Source organism: Panthera uncia (assembly GCF_023721935.1).
Source record: "Panthera uncia isolate 11264 chromosome C1 unlocalized genomic scaffold, Puncia_PCG_1.0 HiC_scaffold_4, whole genome shotgun sequence".
Lineage (NCBI taxonomy): Eukaryota > Metazoa > Chordata > Mammalia > Carnivora > Felidae > Panthera > Panthera uncia.
The window spans coordinates 54,937,904-54,962,164 of record NW_026057585.1 but is presented as its reverse complement, the minus strand read 5'-3'; the positions used below and the strand labels follow the sequence as shown (position 1 = coordinate 54,962,164).

At 39.2% G+C, this 24,261-nt stretch overlaps 1 protein-coding gene across 3 annotated transcripts in view; it reads left to right on the top strand.

The window, feature by feature from the left end:
* The window catches only part of PATJ (PATJ crumbs cell polarity complex component), a 364,021-nt gene that overhangs the window by 240,634 nt on the left and 99,126 nt on the right, over window positions 1-24,261 (top strand). For all 3 annotated transcript variants that reach the window (XM_049618560.1, XM_049618559.1, XM_049618561.1), the window contains one exon: window positions 14,737-14,809. In XM_049618560.1, coding sequence (XP_049474517.1) covers window positions 14,737-14,809 — 73 coding nt within the window. The remainder of the gene's footprint in view (window positions 1-14,736; window positions 14,810-24,261) is intronic.

Genomic DNA, 24,261 nt, shown 5'->3' with positions numbered 1-24,261 from the left:
CAGGGTGTTATTGCTGTTTTGCTCCTGAAGAGATCATACATTGGTACCCTTTTCTCCCACTCAGCAGCACTTCTGGGTTTCCAGGTTTTAGTTTTGCTTCTGAAGGGCGAATCCTTTCTCCTTCTCTTCTTCTGTCTTTGTGTGTTACGCCAGCCTTCCTCTGGCTCACCTTGAAGTCTTATGTGAGGTACCAGTCTCCTTTTTGGGTTTCTCTGCCCTTCCTGTTGCCAGAGGTTACAAAATTGGAGTTAGAGGCTGAAAACATGAACAGGCCTGAGGAAAGGTCAGCCGCTCAGAGATGAAGGTGTCCATCGACAGACATCCACGTAGGCTTGACCACTTTGCGGAGAGTCATGTGAGGATGCCACAAGCAGGCACACACAGCCCTCACGGGTGTCTGCACTTAGTGCTCACCACATGTTGACCAACTACTGCAACTATTATGGTTATTAACGTTGCCGTCACCTCTTCACCGTCTGTGGGGCTTTTATTACCCATACTGGGTCATCCCACTTTAAAGAGAGCAAAAAGATAATTGAATAGGATCCAAAGGAAACCATCTAATGCAATTAAGTAGTTGGGAAATAGAATCCTCCTCTTTCAAAAAAGAAAGGTTACATGATTTGAAATTGTTTAGAAGATAGAAGAGAAAGCTGAGGAGGATTTTAATCATAGTAATAAAGCCCCAGTAATTTAGTGTGTGATGATTTCAATTTTGATTGTTCAGAGGAGATCAGAATCAAAGAAATGATTTGTTCAGTGAATTAATGGTGTAAGCATGATTGAGGATGTCACGGAATACTTATTTACTGGAAGGGATTTTAAGCAATTTGGAAGTATCAATGTACGTTCAAAACATGCAATCTAATTATGAACCTTTCTTAAATTATAGTGCCTAGCACATTGTCGACATTCGAAAAGCTTTATTGAATAAGTTTCCTTGCAGCTCCCTCTAAGCAATTCCAGATTACTTATTCTCCAAAGGTAACAATCATAGTAAGTTAGTTTGGCTGATTTTGTGAATTTAAAGATAACAGAAAAAAAGATACATATAGATCAATTTATTATTTTACAAAATAATTTCTTTCTCATACTTAAGTCCTTCTCTTCAGTACTTTCCCAAATAATCTAAGTTGGGGGAAGTTCCTCTATCTTTCTGAATAGAGAGAAAAAAGATGTAGGTGTGATTCTGAATAATCTATTGTCCTATCCACTTTGAGACTGTAAAGGAAAATTAGTTTAAATTGAATCAAGACAGATGTATGCACTGCTGACAACCTTTTGTTTGAGTCAGTAGATATGTATTTGATAGATAATTTGTGTGCCAACATTTTATTAATTAATGCTGCCATTTCCATAAGAGAAGGAACTATTCATCTAACAGAGAGGTCTTACCTAAGTGACGAATTCTTTTCTAAAGCAAGCGTGAATGATAAGTGATAGAAAGAGGAATCCCTGATTCACCTGGTCTGGGCTTGAAACCCAGCTCTAGAATACCCCAAGTATATGAGTTTGGTCAGTTTCCTGATCTGCAGTATGTAGATAATATAGCTGGCTTATAGATTTTTCTAATGTCTTAATATATATAAATTGCCTGGCAATATGGGCTCAGCAGTGTTTGTTGCTATGGTGATGAAGATGATGATGGTGGCAGAAAAAGGGGAGGAAGTAAGAGGAAAAAAAGAAGTTAGGGATAAAGGAAGAAGAGGAAAAGATTAGCCACTCCTTCATATATATTTTGTATCATTCCAGAATCTGGAATATTTATTTCAAGTGAAGTATATTCACAATTTAAGAATTTTAATTAACATCATAATGATAAAACACTTAGAAGAGATATATATAGTTATATAGTTATATAGCTATCATTATATAAAACTTTTTTTTGGTGGGGGGACAATGTGTGCACGAGTGGAAGAGAGGAACGGAGGGAGGGAGGGAGAGAGATTCTTAAACAGGCTCCATGCTCAACGTGGAGCCCAACATGGGGCTTGATCCCACAACCCTGGGATCATGTCCTGAGCCAAAATCAAGAGTAGGACACTCAACCAACTAAGCCACCCAGGCACCCCTATATAAAACCATTTCTGATAAAGGTTAAAATAAGAGACAAGGACACAGCCTGCCTAAAACATCTCTTTTAGTCCTGTGTCTGCTGCTGCTTCTCCCCTTATTCTCCCTTTTTTATTTTATTTTTTTAAGTAGCTCGACACCTAGTGGGACTTGAACTCACGGCCCTGACATCAAGAGCATTAAGAGTTGCATGCTCCACTAACTGAGCCAGGCAGGCACTCCTTCCTCCTCCTCCTTTGAAATGACGACCTGATATTCTAACAGGGAGTAGAGTACCATTTAATGAAAGAATGTATAAAGAGAAATCTAATTAATGTGAATTAATCCCCATGTCAATAAAATATAATAGATTTACTGAGGTGAATAATATCAGATAGTGTCAGAATATAAAACACTTAAAGAAATAAAAAAATATATGTTATTGCTCATCCACTGCATATGTCACCAGTGGGGGTATAATGGTGGACTGGTGTCCTATTTAAATATGGTAACCTGTGCATTTTAGATGCTGCTCAACCTATCATCCTCTCTCCTTCAGGCTGATTATCTAGTTCATCACTCAATTAGATACATTTTTCTTTTTTTTAACATTTATTTATTATTGAGAGACAGAGACAGACAGAGCATGAACATGGGAGGGGCAGAGAGAAGGGGAGACACAGAATCCGAAGCAGGCTCCAGGCTCTGAGCTGTCAGCACAGAGCAAACCGCAAGATCATGACCTGAGTGGAAGTCAGACGCTTAACTGACTGAGCCACCCAGGCGCCCCACATTTTTCAACCTCTGCCTATAGGTTACCTCCTTTAGACTATTGGTACGAGAACCCTTGTTGTGCCTATTTGGGAACCAAATCTTAAAGCAGTTAAATACTGATTTGCTATCGATTCAGGAAGTTAGCACTTAAAGCACCTCAGCACAACAGGTGCAATTATACTTTTAAGCTGCCTAACTTATGCTATATAATGTTACTTTAAAAACTTAGGCTTATAAATTGTATTTCTTTATAGGTAGTGCTTCTATTTGGTAATATTGCCTTCCTTAGTTTAAATTATTGATTCTCTGTGCATTTCCATTATAGAGAAATTTTTGGCTTGTATGCCTCAGCAACTTTTTTCCAAATTTATTGACAATTGAGATAAAAATGGGAACTAGCCACAGATTTCAGAGTATGATTAGCAGTAATCACAGAAAGCTGTTAAAATATGCTGCAGGCAACATTTTAATTAACTAGGGCCTTTAGTCTATAGTGATACACATTTGTGTGATCATGTCCTTGTCGTATTCTTTTAACACTTGTATTTATTCATATACTAATTGACCTTTAATTCACAAGAGGCCTGTGAGTCATTAGTGACATTAGCAAGTTGCTGCTGCTATGTATACATGACTTACATAATCACTCTTCCCTCCCTTTTTGCCCCCAAATTAGATTTTGGACAATCTGGTAATCATGTACTTGTGCCTATGACGCACAGGAACTCTGATATACTAAATTATTCCACAATGGATAGTCCAGATGCATTTTACAATCTCGAATTCTTACTATGTACCACACATTTCAGTTCTGTGGGTTTTCCTATTTGACATTATCCCCTCTACACAAGCACTATAACTTAAGTACAGGAGGAGAGCTATATTAATACAAGAAAGAATGAATTGCTGTATTTGGCAGTGCAGGGATCCGAGGAGATTAATGATCTTGCCTGGAGCTCTTGTCATACCTTCCCCCACTACTGAAAATTAAATGTCATGTATAACAACTCACTCTCCATTACTTAATTACATGTGGAAAATGTGTACTGTTATAAAAACTCCTGGGGCTAGGGGAGGCCAAGTGAAACTGAACCCCATGGAAAGATTTAGTGCTGGCTGTCAAGCCCTACTGACTCAGAGTGGACTCACCGTGGGAGCTACCATACAGTATCGATTGAGCATATGTCTTGTTTTTGTCACTAAAAATATAGGGTGGCCCGTTATCCTCTGGCCATATCCCGAAAAGATGATATTGACTTGAAATTAATGTGAATGTCACAGTCATCTGTGGGAGAAGTCCATCTGAAGAAGTGAATTAAATGCCTGTTTTTAAAATCCTTGCTATGCTCTTTGTATCTAAATAAGAAGGAAAAAAGATCGTGGGAATAAGCATGAGTTTAACTTTCATAAAGAACTATTCATGCATTTATTCAACAAGTATTTGCAGGGTACCTACTTGTGCTGGGGCTGCGGAGTCCGTGATACAAAGACTACAATCTCTACCTTAAAGGAGGAGGCAGAGAATAAGCAGTGTGATACCTCATCCAGTGATAAAGGTACTGGGTACTTTATGTATAGGAAACACAGTTAACCTAAACTTTGGAGCCTTTGGGAGAGTATTACAGAGAAAGATGCTGAAGCTCAGACCTGAAGGATAAGTAAGCAAAGCTATAGTGTGTCCAGAAACCCAAAGGTTTCTGAGATTGGATATTATACCCAATGTACCTGACCATTTACTTCTACAAGAAAAGCAGTCGTTGAAAGTATCATTGGATGAGCTGTGTACATCAGCTGCTTTGAAATCTGTGAGGAAGCATACTTCCAACTCTCATGGACCATTAAAGAATGTAATGCCCCTTTTCAAGTACACAATAAAATATCATCCATGAGATATGTGACAAGATTTGAGGAAGAGGCCTGTCGTTAGCATTGAGTTCTTTCTAGGACTTGCAGGAGGAAGGAAGATAGAGACACTCTTCAGTTTCAAAGCTCTTCTGTGTTTAGTTGGACCATATGGTAGACCCATGTGAGTCTCTCAAGTGCTCTGCAATGCGGACTCTTTCTTAATTTCTTTGATACTTGTTTATTGTACTCTCCATATTAAAGAGTAATTTTAATTATTTATTACTTTTATTTTGTAAGTAGAATTTATAAGCCTTTTAGTTCAAGAACAAGGTGGAATTGGAGTGTTTTGTGTTTTGATCTTTTCTCAAGACATTGGATGTTATGCATCCAAATAAGAAGCGTTGTTCCCTTTGACCTACTATGGTAACCTTGGGAAGTTGTACACTTAATTCAGTTACGATTCCATTGGGTGGATTCCAGTTCTGGAATCATCTTGAAAGCCTATGGCATATTCTTTTGAATATCCACAGAAGCCATAAGTTTTCCCTTTTTTTGGAGGTAATTGTAGCTAGTCAATCTGAAGTAACCCAAAATTTTGCCATTTTGGGGCCATTCGTGAATCAGGTGAATTCAGTATATTAGATAAAGTGTTGCTATCAAACTTTCTTGCATGACTTATAAAGTATCTTTGAAAATCATTTTTATTTCAGGGTGCCTGGGCGGCTCAGTCAGTTTAGCATCTGACTTCGGCTCAGGTCATGATCTAACAGCTTGTGAGTTCGAGCCCCGCGTCGGGCTGTGGGCTGACAGCTCAGAGCCTGGAGCCTGCTTTGGATTCTGTGTCTCCCTCTCGCTGCCCCTCCCCCACTCATACTCTGTCTCTGTCAAGAATAAACAATAAGGGGCGCCTGAGTGGCGCAGTCGGTTAAGCGTCCGACTTCAGCCAGGTCACGATCTCGCGGTCCGTGAGTTCGAGCCCCGCGTCAGGCTCTGGGCTGATGGCTCGGAGCCTGGAGCCTGTTTCCGATTCTGTGTCTCCCTCTCTCTCTGCCCCTCCCCCGTTCATGCTCTGTCTCTCTCTGTCCCAAAAATAAATAAAAAACGTTGAAAAAAAAAATTAAAAAAAAAAAAGAATAAACAATAAAACATTTAAAAAAAGAAAAAAGTAGGAGGGGGAATGGGCTAAATGGGTAAGGGGCATTAAGGAATCTACTCCTGAAATCATTGTTGCACTATATGCTAACTAATTTGGATGTAGATTTAAAAAATAAAAAATAAAAAAAATAAAAAAATATATATATAAATAAAAAAGAAAAAAATCATTTTTATTTCATTATCTTATTTCAGGAAATTGGTAATTTCTTCTTTTCTTTGCTACTCCCCATCCTTAACATGGTACCAGCTTGGGAAAATTATGACTATATTTGTTTGATTTCGTTTAGCACTCAAACACCTAATTGTGCCTGATTTTCTAATCATGTTTGGGAAGTTTCTCTTTCCTTTTTTTTTTTTTTTTTTTTTTTGGCTGGTCAGTACTTCTCCTTTCCTTGTAGAATATCTGTTTCCTTAGATAGACTTTCTTTTTGAAACACGCACACCCACACAATACATGTACTATGGTAGAACAGTAAAAACAGTACAGCTAGATGCCTCTCTTCCTCTGTGTAAGCTGAAGGGGCCCTGTCTTTCACTTCTGAGATGTGGCCCAGGGTTGCTCATGTGACCTAAACTTAGGCAATATGATACCTTTGCTTAGAATAGGAAGCACTCACATTACATGAGTGATTTTATATAAATGATGTTTATTCATGAAACCACAGGGCCTTAATAGGAGGTTCCTGCTATGACATCATTCTGTTTTCCTGCTTCCTTGTCCTCTGGAGGCCTCTTAGTTCCTGTATGTTCCAAATCTAATCATGTAGCCTGCTTGTGTTTTGTGAGATCCCTGTATCCCTTTAATAAATTCCCTTTTGCTTTAGTTGGTCCAAATTCATTTCTCTTGCTTGTTGCCAAAGAATCCTAATGAATGAGAAGGGTAATAAAAGTCAGCTATCTGAACAAATCACCAGGAGCCGGAGTGAGATGGTTTCTTCTGCACATTTTCTGGTCACCCACAGGCTTTTACCCTTGGTTCTGACAAATTTTTATCCTTCAGACTTCTTCAGCAAATCACAAGACCTCTGAGCAGGTCTCCACTGCGTATCTCCAGTATGACATATTTCCATTGCCAAACCATTCACTGGCTCTTGAAATGAGATTGGATTGCCATGATTATCTCAGAGGAATTAGGCAGGATTTATCCTGCGTTTTTACCTGCGGTGGAAGAAGTCACCTTTCCCCAGCACATGGCCTTTTAGTGAGGGCTGGATATCTGAACACCACTAAGGCTTTGCCAGCCAAGATAAAGAGACAAATGGCTGAGGGTAGCTACTACGTTATCCTTCAGAAAGAACCTCTCTGAGAAACATATTAGGCTAAATCATCCCATCCATCCAGTCCTAAGCTCTCTACATCAACCCTCCCACCAACCTGCACTGCCAGATACTTTATGAGCTACCTTTTCCTCTGCACAACTGGCAACAGTTATTTAGAACTTGCCTGGGGCCACGTTTGTGAAATGTGGGTCTGGATGCTGAGTTACTCCCAGCAGCCCTCATTACTGACATTGTTTGGAATGCCAAGTAAATAAAGTTCATAATTCTACTGTCATTGATCATTTATTTCAGATTCAGCATATTGCTATTTGGGAGGTTTCTTACAATTGGAAATTGTAAACTATTCAGTCTGTTCATAGAGTTTGAAACCTCTCTTGGAATCTTTACAGAAAGGAGTTTTGCTCCCACTGAAATATAATGATGTGCTTTGTTTTATATGTTACTTCTGGTTCATTTATATTGAGCTTTCCTAGCCACATGTTAATTCAGTGTCGTGTCCCAATTAATAAAACAAATGTAGAGTTTATTTTTCCTGTCCTCAAGTGTCTCCCATCACTATATTTAGTACAATCAGAAAATAACATTTAGGCCTGTTTAGCTGTGTTCCTGTATCACTCATTTATTCAACTCTCTGTGTGTATTTAAACACTGGGCTAGGCACTAGATGGCAGTTGTAATCATTTTAGAATAGATTTTAAAAAATGAAATCTGCCTACTCAGCTATCCTGGCTGAATTCAGGCACAAAACTTCTGTTTTTCATATAGTGCTGTTTTGTTGGTATAAAATAAGATCCTACGGGTTTAGTGAAAGTGAATTTCCAAGTGGCAGAACCACAGCAGTCTGGAGGCGATGATTTTGTTTTTAATGTTTTTTATTTATTTTTGGGAGACAGAACACAAACAGGGGAGGGACAGAGAGAGAGGGAGACACAGAATCCGAAGCAGGCTCCAGGTTCTGAGCCGTCAGTCAGCACAAAGCCCGACGTGGGGCTTGAATTCACAAACCGTGAGATCATGACCTGACCTGAAGTCGGACGCTCAACCAACTGAACCACCCAGGCACCCCGACCATAATGATTTTTAAGTGACATTCTAAGTAATTCAAATATATTCTCTGCACACTTTGTTGTTCTTGTGTCTTGCTTAATTGTTTTAAATTGTAGTAAAATATGTATGACATAAAGTCCACCATCTTAACCATTTTTAAGCGTACAGTTCAGTGGCAATGAGTACGTTACACTGTTGTGCAGCTGTCACCACTACCTATCTGCAGAAGTCTTTATATCTTGTAAAACTAAAAATCTGTACCTGATAAAAAGTAACTCCCCATTCTCCCTCCCCTCCCCTGCAGCCTCTGGCAACTACCATTCTACTTTCTGCTTCTGTATTTAAGTATACTGGGTAGGGATGCCTAGTGGTGGCCCAGTCGGTTAAGCATCCAACTTTGGCTCAGGTCATGATCTCACAGTTGATGAATTAGAGCCCTGGAACTTGTTTTGGGCTCTGTGTCTCCCTCTCTTTCTGCCCCTATCCCCCCACCTTGTGTGCACGTGCTCTCTCCCAAAAATAAATAAACATTAAAAAAATTTTTTAAAATAAAGAATAAACTACAAGGGCCCAAAATAGGTGCAAAAAAAAAAAAAGTACAAGGCAGCATGTTCCATCTCACCATGTATTTCCATGATTACCAAGTACTTGGTTCAAGTACCGGCTCAACTTTAAAGAAGGAAAGTACAAGCCAGAGGATTTAGGAACAGTTCTAATTATGGTCACGGAAGAATATTGAGGGAATTACACTCTGCTGTATTTTTTACCATGCTACATGCACTATCAAACACGATGAGTATTTTAAAGCATTTTATAGTCATTATATCTGTACAAAGACTAGGTAATGAAGACATGACGCTCAGAACTTAAGTACAAAAAGTTGATAGAGTGAGCAAACTCAGAACCTTTCATGCTTCTTGCCCTAAGGAAAATTATGAAATAGCTTTAAGAGTAAATTGTGACCTAGTAGAACTTTTCCCTAAGATGAGTCTAGGACTATTGGCTTGGGTATGTAAGAGAAGACATATGTGGCTCTGGGGCAGGTTGTTAAAATGGGAAACACTGTAGTGTAGTAGTTAAAAGAGTGGGTTTTGAGGCCAGACTGCCAGGTTTCAACCTTGGCTGTACTATTCATTTGCTTTGTGAGTTTGGTCAGGTTGCTTACCCTCTGTGTTAAATGAAGAAAATCATTGTAATTACCACATACGGCTGTTAATGCAAGTTAAATGAGTTAATCCATGAAAGACATTTAGAACAGTGATATATGGGTATGTTTCTGGTGACCATATTTTCCAAATCAAAGAATTGTGCTCTGTACTAGTTTTCTCTTGCTGTGTAACAAATCACCGCCAATTTAATAGCTTAAAACAGCACCTATTTATTAGCTCACAGTTCTGTAGATCAGATGTCTGGCACAGCATGGCTGTGTATCACAAGGCAGAAATCAAAGTGTTGTCCGTTCTTAAGTTCTTGTCTGAAATCTTGGAAAAAATTCAACTTCCAAGTTCACCCTAGTTGATGTCTTGTATGCCCTTGCTGGTTCTCAAATGAGGACTACTCTCAGCTCCTAGAGACCATTCATATTCTTTACCACATGGCCTCCCCCATCCTCAAACCGGCAATGGCACTTTTTTTTTTTTTTTTAGGTTTTATTTATTTATTTTGGGAGAGACAAAGATAGCATGACTGGGAAAGTGACAGAGAGAGGGAGACAGAGAATCCCAAGCAGGCTCCACATTCTTAGCGTGGAGCCAGATGCAGGGCTCGACCCCATGAAACTGAGACCATGACCTGAGCCAAAACCAAGAGTCCAATGCTTAACTTAACCTACTCAGCCACCCAGGCATCCTCCAGCAATGATATTTCTAATCTCTGACATCCTGTCTCTGACCTCCAAGCATTCTTTAGGATTCCTGTGAAATAACTACTAATTTAGGAGATCAGGGCATTGGAGCTCTGGGGAGTGACATCTCCAGATTTAAAGGGCCGGTATGATTGGGTCAGGCTCCACTTGATCATCTTTCTTTGTATTTTAGTCAGCTGTGCTGTTTAATATTACTTAATCATGGAAGTGAAATTGATCCTATGCAGTATGTAAACCAGACGGCAACTATCTTGGGAACCTTTTTAGAATTCTAACACAACTACCAATGAGTGTATTTTTGTAACAAAATAGAATTGAAATCAGGATCTAGAATGTATATTTGTGATAAATATAAGTATATTCTACAAGAAACTGAATTGGGGGTGTTCCTAGAAACTGGAGAAGAACTAAATTGACAGTCCCTGTATAGTTAATTCCATTATTGTAATTGTCCATTTACTTATATAGCTATATTCCTTACTAATGGCTAATACCATCAAAGGCAGAAATGATGTTTTCTTCATCTTTGTACCCCTAGTATAAATATTTGTTAAATAAACTAAATGTATTCAAAACAAAATCAGAGCTATATTATTGAGTTTACTCTAATTAGTAAATGCTAGCCAGCTTAAATTAAATGAGAATGCAGGGGGCGCCTGGGTGGCTCTGATGGTTAAGCATCAGACTCCTGGCTTCAGCTCAGTGCTTTCATGATTCATTAGATTGAAGCCCGCATCAAGCTCTATGCTGAGAACACAGAGCCTGCTTGGGATTCTCTCTCTCCCTCTCTCTCTCTCTGGCCCTTCCTATCCCTCTCCCCCACCCCACCCCTCTCTCTCAAAATAAATAAACATTTAAAAAAAATAAAGGAGAATGCATTGTAAGAATACAAGGAAGTCTCGGGGTCTCTTAAGAAGGGGCTTTACATCTAAGACTGAAGAAATCAGGATGACTCCAGAGATGTCAGAAGCGATTTCTCAACCCCCTCTTTAGCCTTGAGCACTTCATTTGTTATTATCTAGCTACTACATTCCTGATCTCTGTGTCTGTCCTAAATTTTGAGTCCCTGGGAAAGAATCTGATTGGCCCAAACTGAGACAGGTGTTTTCTCCCTCCATCCACTAAGGTTGAGGCAGGCTGTCATTGTTACACAATGTAGACATTGCTACTCTGGCCCATTCAGGGAATTACTGTGAGCTAGGCAGACACCCCAAGAAATGTCCCTTAATGTGGCAAGTACTGATAGCTGCCTGGCTAGAGGCAGTACACTATCATTAACTCACTGAAGCAGCTTGAAAAACACAGGGCATAGTTTTGATAGTTCTGTTTCCATGTCTTTTTCCTGCCTTGTTAAGATCACCTTTATTCAACAGACGTTTATAGTACCCCTACTCTGTCAGGTACCCTCCTACAAGCTGGAGGGATGCAAAAAGATAAGATCCCATCCCTGGGCTTCAAGGGGGAGAGAGGACAGCACAGGTAATTTTAATAGAGAATGAAAAATACAGTGATACAGACATATACATACAGGGTTCTGTACTCTGGAAAAGTATTCTCACTCTTACCCATGGTAGCACTCCATTCTCTCTCTCAACAGCTGTTGACGATAATTATGAAAATACCAATAAGCAATTACAATTTCTGATTGTGTCCTGTATGGGGCGCCTGGGCCTAAGAAACTTACATTAATTATATTGGAAAGGAAAGGTAAATTATAAAGCAAATAGATTTTATTCCTTGTGAGAATCACAAGAGAGGAAGGGTCAAAGGGTCCCCAGAAGTCATTCAGGCTGACTGCTTGTTTGAAGTGTGAATGCCTTCTGTCCTTTGGCTTCCCTCTTCCTACTCATTTCTCTTGAAAATTGTCAGGTCTTTGCTTACTTGACGTGGAGGTGTGTGAACACTCCCTGGTAAGTGGATTATAAAGGATTATGAACTATAACTTTTTAAAGCACTTTTTTCTCTCCATTGAGAGTAATTGTAGTGTTCTATTTTGTGAAGTTTAAAAAAATTAATATAGAATTTAAAGGCCATTAAAGTCATACTCATTTGGAGAAAATCATTAAATTATGAAGGGATAACTTGGCTGATTTGAAGTAACTTGGTCCAGGTAATCATGACTTCTCAATAAGAATTTATGTGCAGCCATATTTTTAATGCCGGTAACCTTTGAAAGAAGTATGAAAAGCCATCTGCTTAATTACTGCCAAATGTACTCTGCCCCGTGAGTTCTGAGTCTGGAGCAGACGTGTCCTGTTGGCTTTCAGCTCTAAGCTAGAGCTGAGTTCTATTGTGTTATTCAGTGGAGGAAAATGAATGTGAAAGGGAATTACCTCTTTGAAATGCTGTTACTTATCCAGAGGTAACTGATTGCTTCTTCTGTGTATGAGCAAACTGCTGAGGAATGGATTGTACTCCCTGAAAAACAATAGCCATCTCTTAATGTAATAGTGCATGCTCAAGGCATCTGTGATGCAGTCAGAAAAACTAGATACATTCTTCATATGCTGTGTCACTTTATGGTTCTAGTTTTTCTCCCTCTTGCTTTGGTTTGACTCATATGCTAGATAATCCAAGAACCTTAGAAGGTTAGAATAAGGAATGGTACCTAGACTTCATCTTTTTATTTATATATACTCTGCCTATTTCCACATAAAATTTACATCAGCCTAGACTTCTTGCAGTTCAGTTCACTTAACAACTCTGTTAAGTACAGACTGTTTGCCAGGCATTGTTTGCCCTAGTTAATGTAAGAGAGAGTAGGAAGGACATGGTTCCTGTCCTCGGAGTGCTTACCATCTAGAAGCACATGTTTATGCAGATCAGTTAGGTAAATTATGAAAGACAAGAACTACAATTATTGTATAGGGTGCCATATGCATATAGTGGAGGTCCTAGAAGGCTTATTTGAGGAAATGATGTTTATGGTCAGCTAGGAAAAAGAAGTAAGAATATAAATCAGACGAAGGATTTGGGCAACGGCTGAGCAGAGCGGAAGAGAATAGGGCTAGCTAGTACCCTGAGGTGGATGGAGCTTGGCTCAGCTGAGAAATGGGAAGAAAGCTCATGTAACTAGACTAGAACCAAGTGAGCCAGGAGAAGAGAGAACAAGCCAGAGATGGGGGCTGAGACAGATTGCTCAAGGCCTTACAGCCTCCCTAACAATTGTGGACTTGATCCTAAGTATAATAAGCCATAGGGGTATTTTAAGCAGGGGATAGAAATATAACCAGATTTATGTATTAGAACCATAATAATGCTGCCGGGTGAAGAATAGACTGGAGAAATAGGATGCTCTTAACGTTAACTCTGGTAAGAAATGATAATAGTGGAAAGACTCAAGATACATTTTGAAGGTAGAATTAACAAGGCTTCTTGATTGGATATACAGCTGAGGGGTTAGAGGTTTCAAGAATGACTCCCCAGTTCCTGGTTGAACAGTGGGGCAGACCTTGTTGATATTTACTCAAGTGAGGAGGATTGATCATGAAACCCTCTGGCAACTAGTGGGATAAAGAGATATATTTTATTTGAGATGTTTGTAAGACATCTGGTGGAAATATAAAGTAGGAGTTAGATATGCAAATATTAAGCTCAGAAAAAGACCTGGGCTAACCATATTAATTTGGAAGACATCAATATAGAGATAGTCTTTTAACATAAGGGAATAATTCACTTAATTGAGGTTATTGAACTCACACTGGAGGAGAAGGATGGGTGGATTAGAAATTTAATAAAGAAAGACAATTCAGGTAAATGCAGTGATATGATTAAAGCACCAAAGCAGGAATGGCATGGACCAATGTATTTTTCCTATTGGTGAGAAGTAAAAAATACATTGGGTTTGGATTTTGAATGCCATACCAAGTCAGGTAGTGGCTATCCTGGATATACTGGTCATATGGAGAGAGATCCGTGAACAGTCTTAGAGCTTTACGTACCAGGAAGAAGCGTTTTTGTGATCTTCCTTGGTTTATGTTGTGAAACCTAAAGTCAAACTTCACATAAATCTTGAGATAATTATTACTGGTTATGCATCATGAATGAATAGTAAAGGTTAAATCTCCCACGAAATTAATGTCATGGAAATGGGCCCAAATAATCAGAACTGGTATTCTAGGAGTTGTTCTGTACCTGTGACCCTGGTGATGAAGTTTTAGCTCCCACCTTCTCTGCTCCCATTAGGATGAGGAGGAGTGGGATTGACCCACATTTGTCTGGATCTCTGCTCTCCCCATCCATCACTCCTCCTCACAGTGCCCACCCATGCAGGGCCTGTCATACACATCCCATCGACCTTCATTTGGCATAACAAAGTTAGAAGCCAAGTGAGGGAGCCGGGAACCTTTCCAGTTCAAAGAACAAAATGGTCTGGACATTAATGGGCCTAGAGGTTACACACGGCCATTCAAAAAACTTACACTTGACAGTGCTGAAAGAGTTGATGTCTTTCCAAAATGATCCTGACTTAGTAAGCAGGATCTAGCTAACCCCTAACATCATCATTTTCTGTCACTAATAATCACATCTTACTGTCCCTGGGGTAATACATCCCTTTTTGTGCTTAATAGGTTTGCATGCTTAAAACCAGTATACATCTGTACATATTTTTTATTCTAAGGTGCTGTGTTTGCATTTTCAACAGAGGAAATGGTTGTGTCTTGAGCCAGAAACTTAGCATTTGGTGTGTACTGATTCTGCCTATTTTCCCATCCACAGAAATGAAGATGCAGTCAATCAGATGGCCGTTGCTCCGTTTCCATTACCATCAAGTTACCCATCTTCTGTTGAGGTAAAATGGCTCCTAATGAGCTTGCCGTGACTTAGATGGATCTGTCATGATTATTTTTTCCAATTCTAGCATTTTTGATTGTCAGTACCTGGTATTCAAAATTCACAGAATGTGCTAAATAGGAAATTTCCCTAATTAGAAAGTATTTGAGGTATGATTATAAAGTAGTATCAAAGACATTAGAACTTAATATATAAGTATTGCTTTCCTCAAAGTTCCTTCAAGTTTCTTCTAGATCTATAATTTGTCCTAACAGAGCATTTCAAAATTTATTGGAAAAATGATTTTTTTTGAGTTTTTATTTAAATTCCAGCTAGTTAGGGGCGCCTGGGTGGCTCAGTCGGTTGAGCGTCCGACTTCAGCTCAGGTCACGATCTCACGGTCCGTGAGTTCAAGCCCCTCGTCGGGCTCTGGGCTGATGGCTCAGAGCCTGGAGCCTGCTTCCGATTCTGTGTCTCCCTCTCTCTGCCCCTCCCCCGTTCATGCTCTGTCTCTCTCTCTGTCTCAAAAATAAATAAACGTTAAAAAAAATTTTTTTTAAATAAATTCCAGCTAGTTAACATACAGTGTAGTGTTAGTGTCACGTGTACAAGTTAGTGATTCAACACTTCCGTACCACACCAGCCACTCATCACAACAAGTGCCCTCCTTAATCCCCATCACCTGTCCTCCATCCTCACACCCCCCTCCCCTCTGGTAGCTGTCAGTACCTCTTTCTTTATGTTTTTGAAATACTTTAATACCTATGATCAGAAGTATCTTTAAATACCTAATCTGTTAATGGAAAAATTACTAGTACAAGATTGCCATCACATGGACCTGCTGATCTGCTTCTAGAAGTAGACAGATAGATGTACATTAGATAGCTAACTAGCTATATAATCAAGTGTCTCCTCAGCTGAGGGAATATTACATTCTCTTTACATTTTTTTTATTTTTTAATTCCAAAAAGGAAAAAAAATACTTACTGTAACTAGTCAAACCATACAGAGTTACTAGAAGAAAAAGTTAATTTTCCTTTCCCTACCTCCCCAAGGAAGTTAATATTTACTGTTTAGTATCTTTCCATATTTTCTCCTTTTCTTCTACCACAAAAATAAACAGCTATATGTGAATAGTGTCTCTTTTAGTAAAAACCTGATTGTACAGTACACATTCTTTTCATTCAGCCAGCATTCGAGGAGTGCATATTATGCATCAAATGGTCTTAGGTGTTAGAGACATAGGTGTGAATAAAACAGAAGGCTCCTTGCTATGGTTCAGCTTACATTCTAATAAGGAAATTAATGAATAAATACACCAAGAGAATTATCAACAGTGGTCTGTGACTTGGAGAGAATTAAAATAAGGCAAGTAGCTTGTGATCCAAAGTAACACTTTGGTTAGTGTCAGGGTAGTCCTCTTGGACAGGGGAAATGTAAATGAGGTCAAAATGATAAGAAGGAGCCAGACACAAAGATAAAGGGGGAGAGCTTTCTTTGCAGAGGGAACAGAAATAACTCTCAAGTGAGAATGAGCTGGAGCATTTGAGGGATATGGCTGGAGCCGTATTGGGAGCCTGGAGACTGGTATTGGGCAAGAGCTTTGTGAGTCAGAGTGAGAAGTTTGGGTTTTATCCTATGTGGGCTGGAAGCCACTGCAGGGTTCGTGATGGGGGGAATGAAATGACTTGATGTACAGTTCACGGGGTAGAGAATGGACTACGGGAAAGTAAAAGTAATATGCCAAAAGACATCAGACACCGTGAGACCTGATTGCAGTTAGATGCAGATGGTGGTTTGGTATTGGAGGCAAAGAAAAGTGAGTGGATTTTTGGTGTTTTAGATGGTGAATCAGACTCGATTGATTAAATGTGGAAGCTGAGGAGAACGAGAGACTCATGAACAAACCTAGATTTTTGGCTTGACCAAGAAGGTGGGTGGTGGTGCCTTTTATTAGTCTCTTGAAGAATAGCTGCTCTTCAGCAGAGAAGTGGAAATTAAGAGGTTGATTTTAGGTAGGTTACATCTGAAATGCATAGTATACATGCTTCTGGTATAGATTCTATTCATTAAAAAAATTATTTTTTTGCTTAGTATCATGGCCGTATTTTGGTATACTCTATTATTTCCAACTGACAGATGTCCAGATGATTTTCCAAGGCTTGGCCAGTAAAAGGATACCAAAATAAACATTGTGAGTGTGTATGTGTGAGAGAGAGAATTATTAGGTAATGGTGCCTTTATTTCTATAGCATAGATTTCCCCCAGTGTACATTTGCTGAGTCATAAGCTGTATAATATGTTCAAAATCTTTACTTATATTGACCAATTTCTATCATAAAAGATTGTATTGATAGGTATTGACTCTCTACCAATTGCCATGTAGCCAAAGCTTGCCAGCAATGGGTATTTTCACTCTAAGACCTAAGGCAGTTAGCATGTTGGTAGAAAGGAAGGACCCCAGAGCCATACTCTTCAGTTCAAATCCTAGTGTAACTATTCTAGACACCTGGCCTTGGATAGTTAGAGCACCTCTTCTGTCCTCCCTTTATTTCTATGTAGGGAGGTAACAATAGTTTCGCCTCGTAGGATTGTCAGGATTAAATAAGACATATATATCTTGTGCCTGACACACAATAGCTACTCAATAAATGCTAGTACTTAATTCCTAATATTTTCATCTTTACAGAACGCCATATAAATCTTTTGGAGGGAGTGGGGGGAATAAGGGGAATCATATTTTAGAATAATTTTTTTTTCTATAGTATTGTTAGTTATGAATGTTCCCATCAAAATATCCCCTTGAGGGCACCTGGTGAGTGGCTCAGTCAGTTAAGGCATCTGATTCCTGATTTCGGCTCAGGTCATCTCACAGTTGGTGAGATCAAGCCCTGCATGGGACACAGAGCCCACTTGGGATTCTCTCTCTCCCTCTCTCTCTCTGCCCCCTTCCCTGCTCGTGTTCTCTCCCTCTCTCTTTCTCTTCTTCTCTCTCTCTCTCCCTCCCTCCCTCCCAAAATAAATAAATAAACTTTTAAAAAATTGCTTTGGAACTGAATTTTAAGGGGATGATCGAATCTTGAGTCTACTGTGCCAAACACTGTCTTAAAGGCCTTCAAAATGTGATCTCCTATCCCACTTACATCCAGTCCTCTGAGAGACAGCATTATTATTTCTACATTACAGAAGAAGAGGGTGGGGTCTGGAGAGGCTAAATACTATTACTACCAAACATTCATAGACTTGTAAAGAGCTAAGGAAGTTATATATATATAAAAATACACATCCCCCCCCCACACACACACAGCATTTAGTACAGCTCATGGTACAGAGTAAATGCTCAATTAATGTAAACTGTTTATTCAAATATTTTAAGTATATTTAACTCAATTTTAAGTATATTATACAAATTAGCTATGCTTTTCATTTTCTTAACTGTGCTAACCACAGAAATGGCTCTAATCATTTAGTCACCAGTAAAAAATACATTTTATTATATTATAATTGAATATATGAATTGAATTATAAAGAGGGGTTTTTTTAGTTTTTCTGTAGACTGTTGGCCTCCAAAAACTGCCACCAAATAGTGAGTGATAGCCCTGCTCCGGGTGGCCAGTAAAGTCTAGAGGTGTCTCTGCTCTCCTGCCCACTTCCTTACCCCTTCCCTCTCGATTTTGTGACCCTGTCACTATGCATTTTCCCCTCCTCAGCTGTTTTTAGTAAGTACTCAAGCATGACTCATGTGACATGTCGCTGAAAGCGCTCACTCATTTAAATCATCACCAAACAGGGGCGCCTGGGTGGCTCAGTCGGTTAAGCGTCCGACTTTGGCTCAGGTCATGATCTCACGGTCCGTGAGTTCGAGCCCCGCGTCGGGCTCTGTGCTGACAGCTCAGAGCCTGGAGCCTGTTTCAGATTCTGTGTCTCCCTCTCTCTCTGCCCCTCCCCTGTTCATGCTCTGTCTCTCTCTGTCTCAAAAATAAATAAACGTTAAAAAAAATTTTTTTTAAATCATCACCAAACAGATGAAATATAACCTTATCATTAGTAAGTTGGACCGGATAATAGTTAGCATAGTGAACAGCACTATTATTATACACTAATGGGATCTTATATTCATTCCTTTAGTGAGAAAATATTTATTCAGCCCTTATTGTGTGTCAGATACTGTTTTAGACACCAAGGATATAGCAGAGAACAAAATCCCTTCATGCAGTTGTGTGCCGGCATAGTGAACAAGAGTGCTAAAAGAACATTGGACAAGAAGTCTGAAGATGTCGGTTCTTGTGGATTCTTTAACAAGACGGCCTTGTTAAAGTAGTTTCTCAGAGTCTTGTTTTTTCGGTAAAAGCCACACTCATAACCTTCCTCATCTGTGTCAGCAGGTAGTTATGAGGATCAAGCACTAAATGTAGATAAAACTACTTGATAATCCATGCAGCTCATACATATATATAAGGGACTATTAGCATTTCTGCTGCTATACTCTTGGTAATTGTAATACTGGGGCAGCTGTATGGTACAGTGATTAAGAACATAAGCTTGGAATTCAGACACATCCGAGTCCTAATCTTTGTTCTGTCATTTACTAGCAGAGTGAACTTGAGCCAGTTAAACACTATAAACTTCCATTTCCTCACATTTAAAGGGGGGATTGATAATAATAATTAATTCTATGGATTTGTTGGAAGAATTGAATGTTTATAAAATACTTAGCATTATTCTTGGCAAACAGTAAGAACTCATTACAGTTGTGATTCTACTTCTATTGTTACAGCCCTAAAGCAAAAGTCCCAGCTTCGAGCATCTTCCATTTTCAACAGGTGCATACAACACAGGGTTTATTTTCTTACTATATTACTGTATTTGTCCTCTTGGTCAGAATTCTTTTATAACTCTTGCCTAGCAGATCTTTGTTTCAGAGTCTTGTTTCAAAGTTGGAATTAAGGCTTTGTATTTACCTCCCCAACTTCTGCTAATGAGCCTTCCTTTCTCATTAATGCATAGTAAAGCACTAGACCCTCTCCATGTATCTGTTCATGCCACCCACCCCCCCCCACCCCACCCCCCCACACACACATATCTTGGTCTCTCCAACACTTATGTCTTTATTCCTATTGTTTCTTCCATCTGGGTTGACTCTCCACTTCCTCCTTATTAATTCACAACCAATAATTTCTTGAAGGATTGCTTTTTGAAAGACTCCTCCAGGGGCACCTGGGTGGCTCAGTTGGTTAAGTGCCTGGCTCTTGATCTCAGTTCAGGTCTTGATCTCAGGGTTGTGAGTTCAAGTCCCATGTTGGGATTCTGTGCTAGGCATGAAGCCTACTTAAAACACACACACACACACACACACACACACACACAGAAAACAGAACTTCAAGTTTTCTATTATTCAAAATGAATAAAATAATGCATAGCACCTGGAATATAATAAGTGTTGAAATGTGAGATATTATGACTAACTTCATCTCACATCATTCCCTTCAGTAATCTTAACTCCCTTCATAGTTAAGTAATATTCATAGTTCATTTAAAAAGTAAAAATTGTCCTTTATGTGATGTCACCTGGGCCTTATAGAAAAGAGAGGCCCATTTCTAAATGAGTTTCTCAATGAGGATTTTTTCTCAACTAGGATTTTATTGCTTATAGCTCTCTCACCAGCTCAACATTTTAAGAATGTAGGACTATATGCACCACACTAAATTATAAACTTCTGGCAGGCTGGCCTACTATCTTCTTGACCACTTTATTCTCAGATCCTAGCATATAGCACTTGCTTAATATTTGTTGAGTGATTTGGGGCACCTGGGTGACTCAGTCGGTTGAGTGTCTGACTTTGGCTCAGGTCATGATCTCGCGGTCCGTGAGTTCGAACCCCACATCCAGCTCTGTGCTGACAGCTTAGAGCCTGGAGCCTGCTTCAGATTCTGTGTCTCCCTCTCTGTCTCTCTGTACCTCCCCTGCTCATGCTCTGTCTCTCAAAAGTAAATAAACATTAAAAAAAATTTTTTAGTATTTGTTGAATAAGTGAATGGGGTGATTAAGGCTTTTTTTTTAATGTTTAGAGTGTGAGTGGAGGAGGGGCAGAGAAAGAGGGAGACACAGAATCTGAAGCAGGCTCCAGACTCTGAGCTGTCAGCACAGAGCCCAGTGCGGGGCCCGAACTCCCCAACTGGGAGATAATGAACTGAGCCGAAGTTGGACGCTTAACAGACTGAGCCACCCAGGCACCCAGGGTGAACCATATTTAGGCTTTTCACCTGTATCCTTGATGCTTCATTTCAGTGTTGGATACTTCTTATTGATTTAATTTATTCTGCTACTACTTATCATATATCCACTTTGTAGATCATGCACAAAGTGTCTTAACCTCAAAGAACTTCTAGTCTTATAAGGAAAATAACACATGTATATTACTAAAACAAGGTGTCCTAAAAGATAAAGCTTTAATACAAGTTCAGAGAAGATGAATATTATTTCCTGGTAAGCTATTTCTGATGAGTAGATTGGATTTTAAAATATGAATATGGTTAGATAAGAATGTGGAAATAGTATAAACAAAAACATGGAAATAAGAAAAATAAGGGTTTGGAATGGGGAGAAGAGTAATGGTATGTGAAAGGGAGTAATAGAAGATGGGATTTGAAAAGTAAATCAAGATCAAATGAGAGGCTTGAATTTAAATCTCAGAAGGTTTGGAGGCATCTGGGTTGCTCAGTGGGTTAAGCATCCAACTTCAGCTCAGGTCATGATCCCGCAGTTCGTGCGTTCAAGCCCTGTGTCAGGCTCTGTGCTGACAGCTCAGAGCCTGGAGACTGCTTTGAGATCTGTGTCTCCCTCTCTCTCTGCCCCTCCCCCCACTTGCACTCTGTCTCCCCCCCCCCTCAAAAAAATAAATAAATAAACTTAAAAAAAAATAAATAAATCTCAGAAGGTTTGATTTTCATGTATTAGGTACTCAGAGCTGTTGAAGGCATTTTGAACAGTGAAATAGTCCAATCAGGGCTCTACTTCAGGTAGGTTAGTCTAATAGCATGTCAAGGATATCTCAGAGAGGGAAACCCAATTAGGAAGTCACTGTTGTGGTCTTGGAAGAGGTGCTCAAGGCTCAAGTATACTTGGGTTGTAAGATATTACAGTCCTCGACAAGGCAGGCTGAATCTTTTAGAATATCTTTATAGAAGCAAGAGCTTTAATTTTTTTCTTCTCAGAAGTTGTGCTTTTTTGAATACTAAGTGAGATGAGGCAGGCCTCATAAAGAATGGACAGGTTGATTACCCAGGGAGTGCTATTAGCATAATTCCTATTTTATCTTTAATTGTGGACTACCTTACTGGAATTCTGAGTAGCCTAGAAAAAATATGCTTACGATGCGGGTAGAAGAAAGAAATTCAATTTGTCACATCTAGTCAACATGACTTTGCAGAAAGAAATATTTGTGAATTTAGGCTGGCAATGAGACAAATAAATCATCCTGTGGTTTTTTTGGAAGAGAGCATTGAGTTTGGGAAATGTGGGCATGATAAAATTTAAACCAATATAAGCTTTATTTTTAAAAAACTTTCAATTGTTTAAAGGAGGTATAGTCGCTGTTTTGTTTTTTTAATTTGCTTAGTAAAATCTTAAAAGGGAGCACCTACATGACTCAAACATCCAGCTTCAGCTCAGGTTATGATCTCATGGTTCACGAGTTCAAGCCCCACGTCGGGCTTTGCACTGACAGTTCAGAGTCTGGAGCCTGCTTCAGATTCTATGTCTCCCTCTTTTCTGCCTACCTCTGCTCACACTCTGCTTCTCTCTCAAAAAAATAAACATTAAAAAAATAATAATAATAATGAAAATAGCTTTATTTTTATATATAAATAAACTGTTTTTTCATGGTAAATGAAGAAGTAAGGGAACAACACTAATGGAGCATTTAACAAATCAGAAGTGTGGTTTTGGGACGTCTGGATGGCTCAGTCGGTTAGGCATCCGACTTCCACTCAGGTCATGATCTCACAGTCCGTGAGTTCAGGCCACATGTAGGGCTCTGCACTGACAGCTGAGAGTCTGGAGCTTGCTTCAGATTCTGTCTCCCTTTCTCTCTGCCCCTCCCCAACTCTCTGTCTCTCCGTCTCTCTCTTTCTCTCAAAAGTAAGATAAAAACATTAAAAAAAATTTTTTTTAAATCAGAAGTGTGGTTTTTCTGACAAATATATGACTTTACTCATGTGGAATTTAAGATATAAAACAAATGAACATAAGGAAAGGGAAGCAAAAATAATATAAAAACAGGGAAAGGGACAAACAAAAGGGATTCTTAAATATAGGTAATAAACTGAGGGTTGCTGAAAGGGCTAAATGGGCAAGGGACATTAAGGAAGATGCTTATTGGGATGAGCGCTGGGTGTTATACATAGGGGATGAATTACTGGATTCTCTTCCTGAAATCATTACTGCACTATATGCTAACTAACTTGGATGTAAATTTAAAAATAAATAAATAAATACATTTAATTAAAAAAAATTTTTAACTAAAAAATTAAATTGAAAATTAAATTGGAATTAAATTTCCAATTAAATTAAATTGGAAAAAGTGCAGTTTTTCCGATCTACAGTAACATCCTTAACTAATTTATTGATAACCTCTCAAATAAAAACATAAATTCCTTCTCTCAAAATGTCATTATCTGGTTGGGGAAAACTATAGTGGTGGGTATGAAAAAAATTAAGTAGTATAAAAATAAAAACTATCACCACTTGATGTAGATTTTGGAGGACCCCAGGGAAGGAGTTTAGGGAGTTTAGAACTTCCTGAAGGTTTGGAAGGAACGTCTGAGAATTGAACAGCATTTCTCATCAGCCTATTTATTTATTTAGGTAAAATCTGTGGCAAACATACAATCATGAGCCTTACTTTTTCTTTTCATTCATCTTTTTTAAAAAATTGTTTTTGAGAGAGAGAGAGATGGAGCACAAGTGGGGGAGGGGCAGAGAGAGAAGGAGACACAGAATCCAAAGCAGGCTCCAGGCTCTGAGCTGTCAGCACAGAGCCCAACGCAGGGCTTGAACCCACAAACCGTGAGATCATGACCTGAGCCGAAGTTGGACACTCAACCGACTGGGCCACCCAGGCGCCTCTCTTTTCATTCATCTTTAAAACATAATTCACCACAGAATCTACTACCTGTGATCTTCATGGGAAAAGGTCATTCTCTTTGAGCAGCCTTGGCTGCCCAGACAACTTTGGACAGGTGGTTTGAGGATCAGCAAGAAAGGAAGGAAGGGAACACCCGTTATCCAAATTAGCTGAATCATCTTGGGTGTCACTGGGCCACCATCCACCAGCCAGATGGTCTTCAAACCACCGTGATACAATTGGACTTTGGAAGTCATGCTTGCTGACCTATTTTCCTCTTCCCATCTCTGACTGATTCCTCATTTCTAAGCTCCTGGTCAGCGGGGTATTTTAAAGGTTGCCTAAC